The following is a 12,906-nucleotide window of genomic DNA, read 5'->3' as shown; positions in this document are numbered from 1 at the left end:
TTTCCTGAGTCAAGTTCAGCATTTATTTCACCACACCATATTTCTTGTCAAATGACCGAGAGAAGGAGGTGAGACCTGGCCGTGGAGGAGGCTGAATTTTTTCCTCCTATGTATTGGGGAGCAATAGCAGGTTTGGGAGTGAGGGAGTCATATTTTCAGAAACTGCTATAGGAAGGTGAATCTGACTCTGTACAGAAAGAATGGAGTGGAAATGGAGCTGGGAAATCCAGGGAACAGACTGGCTTTATTTATCTACTACCTATTTATTACAGTCCTACATTGGGACTGGACTATATTTAAAGTTTAGATAAGATCGACCCCCTCCCCTAGCTCACAGTCCAGTGGGCTTTGAGAAGATGCTAATACAGATAACTAATTTTTCATTCTGTGTTTGTGATCTTGCCATTGTGCATGCTCCCTCTACCTACCCAGCCCTTGGCCACATCTTTCTCACCCTGTTCAACTCCCTTCTAGAGGAACTACCCAGTGAATGGAGGGCTGGGCAAAAACGCATCGGGAGCTGGGCAGCACTTAGCTGTTTCTATTGACTCTCTTTTTGACTAGCCAGCTTCTTTTTCCAGTGTCATATTTGGGACAAACAACAACAAACACATAAATACATTAGAGAGGTGCAATTAAAATGCTGTTTGAGGTCAGAGGCAGAAGGTCATACTGAGTTAAGCACTTGATATAATAAGCAAGAGCTTCTTAGGACTTCCCTCCCGGTTCCATTTTGTCAGTGAAAAAAATCGATGAACCTTTCCAAGTACTTTCTTGTTTAATTTCTGAGTTGAAGATTTTGTTTTTCCGTTTGTTCTTAGTGAGATTTATTACATAACAGCTGAAAGCAGACTTCAGCCAGAGAAGAGGGGAGGTATAGAGGAAAGGAGAGGGTCATTCTAGCATCCATCCCCATCCTGCTGCTTTGATTTCCTGCTGTGTGTGCCATTAAGCTTCATATTCTACAGGCAATTCCTGAGGGGTCCTGAGCCTTCTCCTTAAATTGTCCTGTCCTCTCTCTAGTCCAATGCATCTAGAAAGCCTTCTCAATTATTGTGCCTGCCAGGCACCGATTTTACTTGCTCCCTGTCTACCCCCACCCCTGACCCCCTTTCTTCCTCTGCCTTTTTTCCCCCCCATCACTATGAAGTCCTTCTTAGATCAGTGCCCAAGCTCTGGGCCCAGAGTATCCTCCAGCATACAACAAGAAACAAGTAAGCTCTGCCAGATTTGGCTAATTCCTCCTTCCCAGGGACAAAGAAGGCAGGGACAATCTGGAGGCCTGAAAGTTTGATTGTAAGGAAAAGAGACCTGGCTCCGAGGCACCCTTTTCAATGCATCCTTTCACCCCCACCTCAACAGTATTCTGTACAGATCAAGGGCTCAAAGAACTATATGTTTATTGCCTTAATAGTCCAGGGACTAGCTTAATTCCATTACTAAATTTCTATTCTCTGGACCTTAGTATTTTGTAGTCATCCAACAGCCATCTATTAAGACCTTACTTGTGCCACTTGTACCTGCCAGATGCTGAGGTTGCAGACACAGAAGTCTCTACTATCAACAAGCTCATGTTCTAATGAAAAAGACAGCATGTGTATGTAGTATATTCAAAATATACAACGTTTTATATGTTTCTTTTTCTTTCCTTCTTCATTAGCCTTCTTTTACTATTTAAAATTTTTTTTTCTTCCAATTACATGTATAATTTTCAACATTCATTTTTTAAAATAAGATTTGAGTTCCAATTTTTTTCCCTCCCTCCCTTCGGCCCTCCCAAAGATGGCAAGCAATCTGATATAGGTTATACTTGTGCAGTTATGTTAAACATAATTCCACATTAGTCATGTTGTGAAAAAAGAATCCCCCATCTTTCATACTCAGTTACTTATCAAGTCTCGTGAATTCTTTTCTTTATGCCTCCCCACTTCCATGTCAGGCTGTCGTTATCACCTGCCCACATCTTTAGTTTTTTGGTTTTTTTTTTTTTTGTTTGTTTCCCATTGCAGGTTCTTCCTCTATTCTCACTTTTAAATTGATGCCCAAATAATTGTTCTTATGCATCAAACTAGTCATGGTATATTCCTGTGCTGAAACTGTCACTGGTATCCACAGAGGAAAGCTTGGACTCCTCTGGCTAGTATTCCAAGGCCTCCACAACCTGTCATCATCCTACCTTACCTCATGGGACTCCTCTCTGTGGATATAATCCTCCACAAAAAAATGGGCAGTTTCCTGCCCCTACAATATATGGCCTCTGCTTTGGTTCCTCCAAGTTTTTGTTCATATTGTCCTCTCTGCCTTGTTCATTCTTACACTTTTGAATTCCTACGGATTCTTTTTTTTTTTTTAAACATTACTTTTTATTCAGAATTTGATGAACAGCAAAAAGTTTTATGTTGTCTATTTGTGAATTTTCTTGACATCTGTTGGAGCTCTTTCCCCTCCAAAAACAGAGCTATTAATAATTTCTTGGCTCACTATCTTAGTCAGGAATTGGCACTCTAACTTTTTGAGCATCATTCCAAATCACTCTCCAGAATGGCTGGATGTATTCACAATTCCACCAACAATGTATCAGTGTCCCTGTTTTCCCACATCCCCTCCAACATTACGTATTATCTTGGTCATTCTGGCCAATCTGACAGGTGTGTAGTGGTATCTCAGAGTTGTCTTAATTTGCATTTCTCTGATTAATAATGACTTGTAGCATCTTTTCATATGGCTAGAAACAGTTTCAATTTCTTCTGAGAATTGTCTGTTCATATCCTTTGACCATTTATCACTTGGAGAATCCCATCCTTTCTAATGCAAAGTCTAGTAGTCTAAATGCTGTATCAGGTAAAAATAATACTTACAGGAATTTATAATATTTATATATTATATAAGTATATTGCATGTAACTACATAAAATGTTATGTAATATTGCATATTTGTATAATATTTATAATATCAGAATTTATTATATTTATAAGAAAGCATCATAGTAGAGTGAAAATAGAACAGGATTGGGGATCAGAAGACCTGATCTGGAATTCAAATCATCTCTCACTCTTTTTCACCCTTAGTTTTCTCCTTGGTAAAATGAGAGACATTTTAATAAGATTTTAAAAGGTCTTTTCCATCTCCAAAATCCACAGTCATTCTCTTTCAAAGTATGTGTGTGCGTTACTGGATACTTTGGGGTTTTAGGTAAATGTTTTTTATAATATGTGTACTGTAAGAGGGATTGAAAATGAGTTTTCATTAAGACAATTTAAGGAATATTTGACTAACCAAACTAATTTACACTTTCCTGTATTTCCTCTAAGGAACATGAAGAAGAGGCTTTTGACTGCACTTAATTATTTGCCATTAAATGGTCAACACAGAGAATCAATGACCCCTTAAAGGGCCTTTGGTTGTGAACTAGAGGGTCTGATTAGCTCAACTGGTGGGAATCTAACGACCTTTGCGTAAACTCCCCCTAGTGGAGACAATTGAACATTCTTATTCATAGAGGTAGATGCTTAAAATATTAGAATGCTGGAGGGACCTTGAGAACATGGGTTAGGGCTGGTAGAACCTGAAAAGCAGAGAATGTCTTCTCTAGAAATGATCCGAGGACATAGAATGTCTGTATTAGAATGGACCTTAGATATTATCTGACGGCTCAAAGAAGAGAAAGGAATTTGCTCAGTTTCACAAAATTTACCCCATATCTCCTGACTCCTGATCCACTGTACTTTGTACTACACATACTCTTTGTTCTATAATTTGCCTTTTGTTTTTTTTTTAAAAAGCAGGATCTCTATCCCTCCTCAGCAGCTCTTTACAGTCTGATCCAGCAGCCTATCCTTGGAACAAACATTTCTTTGGTGCCTACTGTTGTGTGTCCTTGGGAGTCAAGATGGGCATTTGCCAGTCTGTGAGGTTGGAAAATTTGCTTGTGCATCTGGGACCCTACAGGTCTTCATAATCTAGCAGTTTTCTAAGGGAAAAGAATTCTGCTTTTGCCATCACCTTGTTCCTCCCCTTTGGAAGGGGTTTTGTCCTTTTTATTATCTTTATTACATTTTTTCCTTCCTTTGTTCTGCAAACTTCTATGTGGTTTGTGCTCAAGCATATCTTTATAGGTTCACTGTACGTTGTAACCCCTCCTGCACATACACACTGCAGTCCATCCAAACTGATTTGCTTTCTATTACTAACCTATGACACTCTTCCCAGTTCTGTATTTGCCCAGCCTCTCTGCTTGGAATGAATTCCTTCTTTATCTTGGCCTCCCAGAATTCCTCTCTTCTTTATGTATGAAGCTTTTTTTGATTCCACCCTAGTGTGTGCCATTAGTATTCAACTACTTTGTATTTATTTGTATTCTCTTGCTGCCTCATTTATATAATAAAAAAATCCTTAATAAATACATAACAAATAAATAAGAAATATTTATTGATTAATCGGCACAGTATAGGCATTCATTGAATGATTGAAATAGGGTCATGTGGGCTGGAGAGTATTCTAGGCAAAAAGATTAATGTGAGCAAAGTGTTGCTAGATACCAAGTTATTTAGTTATTATATAGAATATTGTGGAAGAGTTAAAGCTGGAAAGAAAGAGGCTAGGCCAAATAATAGGCCTCAAATATTAAATATGAGGAGTTTGTCCTTTTTTGTATGAGCCATCAGGAGATGGGCTGAAGGGAGATAATTCCAGGCCCATGTACAGGACCAATAGAGGAGGAAAGACCATTAGTTATTTTTTTTTAAATTGTTATAATTATTAAGGCAGGAAGCTTTGAGATCTGTACTTGGGTGGGAGCCATGGAGGTGGATAAGAAGGAAACAGAAAAGATTATCTCTAGCTACTAGGTAGATTTATTGGAGGCCATAGTTATAATGCAGACTGCAGAGAAATTAACCAAAGAATTACTAAAATTAGATGAATAGGTATGGGATCAAATAGTTAAATCTAGTTTAAAAAAACTCTTCCTTGTAGTTCTTTTAACCTTAAGTAATAAATAATGGGCATGATTCATCATCAGGTATAAAGTCAGATCTTAGAGAAGAGCCCTATGTGAGAGGAAGGTCAACATGATGGGATCGAGAACTTGGTTGTTTCATTTGGTCATGTCCTTTCTCCTCCCTGGGCCCTAATTCTTCATATATCAGTTGAGAACATTAGCATTCATTTCTATAGTTCTTGGAAGTTTACCAGATACTGTTCCTTAGAACAAACACATGAGGTGGGCAATATAAATAGTTCTCCTGACTTCAAGACTGATGGTTTTCATAGTAAGGACTTTTTTTTATTATATATTTTTTTATAGTAAGGACTTAATAAATGTTTTATGGTCTTTATCATGGCTCTTTTATAGAAGCTTAGTCATGGATATCTTAAAGGTTTTGAGACTTGGATGATAATGTATGTGATCAAATTGTCATCTCTCAGGTTATAAATACTCTAGTTTGCATTTATTCTTGTCTTAAATAATAAATAACAGGGCACAATACAGTTATATCATCAATTAAGATAAGACCTCAAAAAGGGAGCTGCAGTGTCAGAAAATAGGCAGCATAGTTTAGTGGACAAATTGCTGATTGGGTGGGAATTCAGAAGACTGGGTTCAGATGCTGTCCTTGTTGCTAACTGCTTTCTGACTTTGGATGAGACTCAGCATCTCACCTCTCTTATTTGTAAAATGGACTGTTTTATTTTATTTTATTTTATTTTTATTATAGCTTTTTATTTACAAGATATATACATGGGTAATTTTACAGCATTGACAATTGCCAAATCTTTTATTCCAACTTTTCCCCTCCTTCCTCCCACCCCTTCCCCCAGATGGCAGGTTGACCAATACATGTTAAATATGTTAAAGTATAAGTTAAATACAACATATGTATACACGGTCAAACAGTTATTTTGCTATATAAAAAGAATCGGACTTTGAAATAGTGTACATTTAGCCTGTGAAGGAAATCCAAAATGCAGGCAGACAAAAATAGAGGGATTGGGAATTCTATGTAGTGGTTCATAGTCATCTCCCAGAATTCTTTCCCTGGGTGTAGCTGGTTCAGTTCATTACTGCTCTATTGGGGCTGATTTGGTTCATCTCATTGTTGGAGAGAGCCATGTCCATCAGAATTGATCATCATAGAGTATTGTTGTTGAAGTATATAATGATCTCTTGGTCCTGCTTATTTCACTTAGCATCAGTTCATGAAGGTCTCTCCAAACCTCTCTGCATTCATCCTGCTGGTCGTTTCTTACAGAACAATAATATTCCATAACATTCATATACCACAGTTTATTCAGCCATTCTCCAACTGATGGGCATCCATTCATTTTCCAGTTTCTGGCCACTACAAAAAGGGGTGCCACAAACATTCTTGCACATACAGGTCCCTTTCCCTGCTTTAAGATCTCTTTGGGATATAAGCCCAGTAGTAACACTGCTGGGTCAAAGGGTATGCACAGTCTGATAACTTTTTGAGCATAGTTCCCAATCGCTCTCCAGAATGGCTGGATTTATTCACAATTCCACCAACAATGTATCAGTGTCCCTGTTTTCCCACATCCCCTCCAACATTCTGCATTATCTTTCCCTGTCATTCTGGCCAATCTGACAGGTGTGCAGTGGTATCTCAGAGTCGTCTTAATTTGCATTTCTCTCATTAATAATGATTTGGAGCATCTTTTCATATGGCTAGAAATAATTTCAATTTCTTCATCTGAGAATTGTCTGTTCATATCCTTTAACCAAAATGGACTATTTTAGATGATTTCTTGGATCCCATTTCAGCTCTAAATCTTATAATCCTATTTAACAGACTTTATTTCCTAGGGTTTTTTTTATGAGGAGAATACTTTATAAACTTTGAATACACTAGAAATATAGGGTGCCCCCAAAGTCTAGCAAACTGTTAAGCCATGATTACCACTTTTGATACAGCTTTTATTGTTTGGTGAGTTAGAAGACATGGCTTTGAGTCTGAAGTTCTGATTCAGGTTGTATGATTTTGGATAAATAACTTTTTCTAAGCCTTACTTTTCTTCATTCTTTGTCTCATACTACCACCTATGTTACAGCTTTTGTTGGGAAGAAAACATTTTTAAGATTTAAAAAAGTATTGAAACATGAATTGTTGACATTCTAATAAAAGAGTGAGTATGAAAAGATTTTATAAACTGTACATGTGTGCTCATTGAAATGATTGTGATTGTTGTTAAGACATTTGATCAAAATACCCAACCTGGTTTCTTTCTTTTCCCTTTAGGGTCTTCAGTCTTCCACAATGAACCCTGTTTACAGCCCTGTCCAGCCTGGGGCTCCCTATGGCAACCCCAAGACCATGGCCTACACAGGTAAGTGTTCTTGAGCAGATGTAATAAGCTCAAGAATTCTATCCTTTAATCCTACTTATCCAACTGTGTTTTAGAAATCTTGTGCTGTATGCTCAGGAGATGTCTTCAGTTCACTATGTCTAAAACTAAACTCATTATTGCTGTGGAAGGTATAGTCCCCCCAGCTTGCAATGTGGGCATCATTCTTGACTCCTCACTATCTCTCACCTTATCTCATCCAAATTGATCTTTCAAATTTGGCCCCTTCTGTTCTCTGACTCTGCCATCATCCCATGTTATTTCACACCTCTATTATTTGCAGTAGCCTGCTGGTCTGCTTGCCTTAAATTTCTCCCTAGTCCATTCAGCCACTTATGTGAGTTTTCTAAATTGAAACCTCCAACCTCCAATTACTAAAGTGCTCCATTTGGCATTCAAAGTGATTTGTAACTCATCTCCCTTACCACCTGCCTTGTACTCTTCAATCCAGGAACATTGGCCCTCTGACTGTTCTGTGAACAAGACCCTCCATCTCTAGACTCTGGGCATTTTCTCTGGTTGTTCCCAGTGCTTGGAATGCTCTGTCTTCTCCTTTCTGCCCTCCAGGTTTCCCAGCTTCTTTATCTAAAGTTTTTTTTTTTTTAATCTAAGTTTTATCTAAAAGCCCCTCTTCCTTGGGAAGCCCTTCCCAATCCCTCAGAATTGTAATGCGTTCTTTCTGTTAATTGTTTACTTGTCCTGTGGTATAGTGTATTTGTACATATTTGTTTACATATTTGTCCAGTCCAATCTCACCTTCACTCTCCATTACCTGTGAGCTTCTTAATGGCAAGGACGGTTTTCAGCCTCTTTTTTTTTTTTTTTTTTGCATCCCTGGTGTTTTCCACAGAGTAGGCACTGACTGTTTGATTTCCCTCCTGTTCCTCCTACCTCTGCTTTAATTGAGTAGATCTAGGACCTGATCTCTTTTTGTGGGTCTTCTGTGTGGTTCCGCGGATTGAACCCTGAGGAAAAGTTTCTACCTTCCTATGAATAAAACTTTCCTTGTTTTTTAACGTGCAAGTACAATGTCTTTCTTTCATCCTACCTTTCTATTTCTAGAGGTTGCCGAGGTAGCCATTACCCTCCTAGACTCTTCATGGAGTCAAACCCTAGCAGAGCATGAATGAACTGTGAAGGCTTTATTTTTGAGCTTTATTTTGTTCACTTAGCTAAATGATACTGTTATTATTTTGTGTGAAGTATATCTTATCTATTTCTGGCTTACCTTTAACTAGTAATTTAATATTAGGATCTGTTGGGAGCCATATAGGAACTTTGAAATGATCACTGAGAAACATAGAGGGGCTAAGCCCATTCTTTCAGCTCTGCTGAAGGAAAGTCATTCTTTCCATTTGGATGGAATATGATGCTTCAGATTTATTAAAGTATTCATATCTGACATTCACATACCACTTTGAAGTTTCCAAAATATTTTATATGTATTGTCTCATTTGAGCCTCATAAACCTTGTCAGGTGTAAAGTCCAGACTATCTCCCTGGAGGCCTCAGCATCAGCCAGAGTCAGGATAAGTAAGCCTTTGGTCTTTAGGGGGAGAAGTGAAGGAGACAGACAAACTGCCATGAGGCTCACCACCAATCTTTCTCCTCTTATTCCTGCAGCAAAGTGAAGTCTGGCTTGTTTCACCCCACCCTCTAATCCTTTCTGCCATTATTTATATACACCAAATATTGAGCCAGCACTGAACAGTGAGAAGGGCCATTTTCCCAAACATGTGCTAATAGAGTCATTGTGGAATAGGTAATTAGCCTTAAGTGCTCTGTTGTCTGATTCAAGCACACCTTTTAAAAGTCAGCCCTTTACAGTCAGGTAAGTACTATGGATATTATCTCTGTTTTATAGATAAGAAAGTAAGGCTCAATGAAATTAAGTGACTTGATCATGGTCCCATAGCAATAAAGACAAAAGTCAGGATTTGAACCCCAGGTTTCTTAAGCCTAGTCCCAGCACGCTGTTTACTCTGCCATGCTGTAAAAAGAGATCTTTTATTGCTAATCATAAAAGACATTGTACCCCTCTGCCCAGAGATGAATGCCGTGGGCCTCTGTGGGAAGGCAGCTTCATTTTGATATATTTTAGTATATTTATAGAATATCCCTGCAACATCTGGAAGCCAGAATTTTTGTTTTTTATGTTGTCTATTTGTGAATTTTCTTGACATCTGTTGGAGCTCTTTCCCCTCCAAGAACAGAGCTATTAATAATTTCTTGGCTCACTATCTTAGTCAGGAATTGCCACTCACCCTGGCTATTTATTTTCCTCTTTTCCTTATTGGATGGTCTCTCACCTCATGGATGGTGATCCACATCATCCTTTTTGGAACTCAGTTGCTTTCTCTTCAGAAGTGTAGCTCTCTTTTCAGGGAAGAGCACTTTACCTGTTGAGTGACCCTTCTTGCTATTTTCTCTTCTTTCATGTTCTTTTGTCCTTCAAATTCTTGACATAGAATGTGATTTCTTTTTGAGTCTTTAGGTCTTTTTTCTTTTTTGTATTTGTATTGAAGTTTTTTTGTTATGTTCATTTTACCTTCTTTCCTAGACTGGTTTATATTTTGAGTATAGGTAGTAATTATTTAGCTATGGCAGAAAAATAATTTGAATTTTCTTTAGGTCACTGTAAGATTTTTGTGTTTTACTCTTGGATCTATCAACACCAGTACTAGAACTGCATCTCAAAAGAGATTAAAAAGAAAGGAAAAGGACTTAAATGTATAAGAATATTTATAACAACTCTTTTCTGGGGGCAAAGAATTGGAAGTTGATGGGATGTCCCTCAAATGGGAAATGGATGAACAAATTGTGCTATATGATTATGATGGAATACTATCATAATTTAAGAAATGATGAGCAAGATGCTCTCAGAAAAACATGAAAAGACTTACACAGACTGATACTAAATGAAATGTACTATGTTCAAAATAACAGCAATATTGTGAGATGGATCAGCTATGAATGGGTTAGATCCAAGAAAACTCTGAAAGACTGATGGTGAAAAATGTTATTCATCCCCAGAGAAAGGAATGAAGATTAAAGCATACTTTATTTTTCTGAAGATTTTTTTGTCTTATGTTTTCTTATACTATGTTACTTTTACAGAAATGTTTTGTGTAACTTCACATGTGCCTTCTCAACGGAGAGAGAGTAGGGAATGTGGAAGGAAGAGAATCTGGAGCTCAGAGTTTTTAAAATGGATGTTAAAAATTGTTTTTACATTTTACATTCAACTGGGGGAAAATAAAACACCAAACAAAATAAATTTCTATACTTTCTACAAACAAATTATTTAGTTTTTAATCATTCTACCTCTTCCCATTCCAGTCCCTCCTTCAGCCAGTTACCAAAGGGATTTTCCTAAAATACACATATGATCATGTCACACCTCTAACCATCAAATAAATTCCAGTAGCTTCTCTTTATCTCCAGGATCAAATATAAAATCCTGTTTGACATTTAAAGCTTTTCATAACCTGACACTTTCTTACAATCTAACTTTAACAGCTTACTTGCTTTGGCGCATTGGATGCTCTCTGCCTTTGCATAGGCATGTACTCCCCCCTTACCTTTGCCTATTAGGATCTTTTGTTTCCTTCAAAATTCAGCTTAAATGCTACCTTCTACCTGTAATCTCCCCAATTTCTAGTGTCCCCTTTCCCATATTACCTAGTATTTATCATTCATGTATTTATATATATATATATGTATTCTTTAATATAAGGTAAGCTCGTTCTTTCCCTTTTTCCCTTCCCCCTCCTTCTCTTTCTCCCTCCCTCCCTCCCTCTCCTTAGTTCCAGACAAATAGTAATAAGTGCTTGTTGATTGATTAAAAATATACAGAGAAATTAATTAAATTGTGGAGCTGAAAAGGCCCTCAGAAAGTGGCTAGTTCAACTTTCCTCCCAATATAAAAAAAACCTTTTACAGCCTTCTCACAGAGAATCATTTAGCTTCTGCTTAAGCATTTTGAGAAATAGGAAACTCATTACTTACTGAGACAGCAAATTTCATTTTTTTGCAGATCTTTGTTGGGAAAAATAGTTTTTAACTGAGTGCTCATATGAGGTACTAATACTAGTAAGTCATGGGAATGCCCTGTCTCCTCCCAGAAGTCTCCCCCCCATGCTTTGCTGTGTGACCTTGAAAAATTCTTTTTTTCTTTTCTGGGTGTAAAGTTCCCCTTCTAGCTCTCTGATATTTTGTGTTTAATGTTTTAACATTGTCTGTTATATTTTCAAGGGACCATCTAGGTCTGACATTTTATGTTCCAAACTTTTAAAGACAAATCTTTGGATTGATAGGAGAGAGAAAAAAAAAACAAACACCTCTTTTCTGAGCCTGTAATATCAGTAAATGATCTAGGTGGCAGAGATTTTTTTCTTTTCTTCTATTTCTAGCCCTTTTACCAAGTTCAAGCTATCTTGTAGAGTAATTCTATCTTGGTTTTCCTCAGTTGAGATTTATGGGAGACCAACCCATATTCTCTATTTACCTTGTCATAACTCAGGCATCATTTCAATTCAGGAAAGGATTTATTATTAGGTATATTGTGCATATGTTAGAAGTAGATACATAAATGAATAAAAATCAGACCTTGTACACAAAAAGCTTATAGACTGATACACAGAAAAGATAGACACATATAACTTTGTAAAAGAGTGCAGGGTTATAAGAAAGCAGGGTCATAACAGTGGGACAAATACCAGGTTATGCATCTAGACCTTTTTTCTTATAACATTCCCCCTTATCTCAGACTTATTTGTAATTTTGTCATATCATGGCTATTAATTATAAATTCCATGAAGTCATGTAATGTTTTGTCTTTCATTCTATCATTACCTCTGAGCATACAGAAGTTTATAGTAGAAATTATAAATGAGAGTTCAATTTAAAAGATCACTTCTAAATAGGGAAATTTATGAAGGCTACTTGTGGTAGATGGGATTTGAAGGGACCCTATCAATTAATCATGAGGTGTATCTATTGATTCTAAAGGCCAGAAGAGACTTCTTTTTCTTTTTTTGGGTCATACATTGTCAGGCTCTCTTTGTCCTTCCTCTTGCCTGTTCTTCCTACCTTTTAAGGAATTTTCTATGCTTGGAACCTTCCACATTAGACTCTTCCATGCTCTAGTTAACTTGCCAGTTGGCACCTCCCTGCCAGTAGCATCAGAAGGGGGAAACCAATCAGTTCGACACAGTAGGTACACTGCCCCTTTCTGTAATACCTGTCTTCATTAGCGTTAGGAACAGCCCTCAAGGGACAACCCAGGTGTTTCCTAACTGAATTAAAATGAATAGTGAAAGCCTGGTGTGGCCTGAGTGCTAGGTCAGGAGGTTTACCTGTTGGCATACCATCATCAGTCCTTCCTTCACCTTTCTTGCTATGGCCTTAAGATCATTTCATCTCCACTATTCTTTGCTAACTGAATGGCAGGTCTATCCTTGATTCTTTGGTGACTAATCCAGATGTATCCTTGCCTCTGACCTTAGACTCCCATAAATTAAGCCTTATTATGGCATCCATTTT

The 12,906-nt window shown here is 37.5% G+C and overlaps 1 protein-coding gene across 5 annotated transcripts in view; it reads left to right on the top strand.

Moving 5' to 3' along the window:
* Nucleotides 1–12,906, top strand: part of FAM168A (family with sequence similarity 168 member A) — a 188,303-nt gene that overhangs the window by 62,342 nt on the left and 113,055 nt on the right. For all 5 annotated transcript variants that reach the window (XM_074304028.1, XM_074304026.1, XM_074304024.1 and 2 more), the window contains exon 2: nt 7,257–7,344. In XM_074304028.1, the coding sequence (XP_074160129.1) occupies nt 7,275–7,344 (70 nt within the window). In that variant the 5' untranslated portion in view covers nt 7,257–7,274. The remainder of the gene's footprint in view (nt 1–7,256; nt 7,345–12,906) is intronic.

The sequence above is a fragment of the Sminthopsis crassicaudata genome, chromosome 3 (genome assembly GCF_048593235.1).
Source record: "Sminthopsis crassicaudata isolate SCR6 chromosome 3, ASM4859323v1, whole genome shotgun sequence".
NCBI lineage: Eukaryota > Metazoa > Chordata > Mammalia > Dasyuromorphia > Dasyuridae > Sminthopsis > Sminthopsis crassicaudata.
This window is presented reverse-complemented; position numbering and strand designations above follow the sequence as displayed.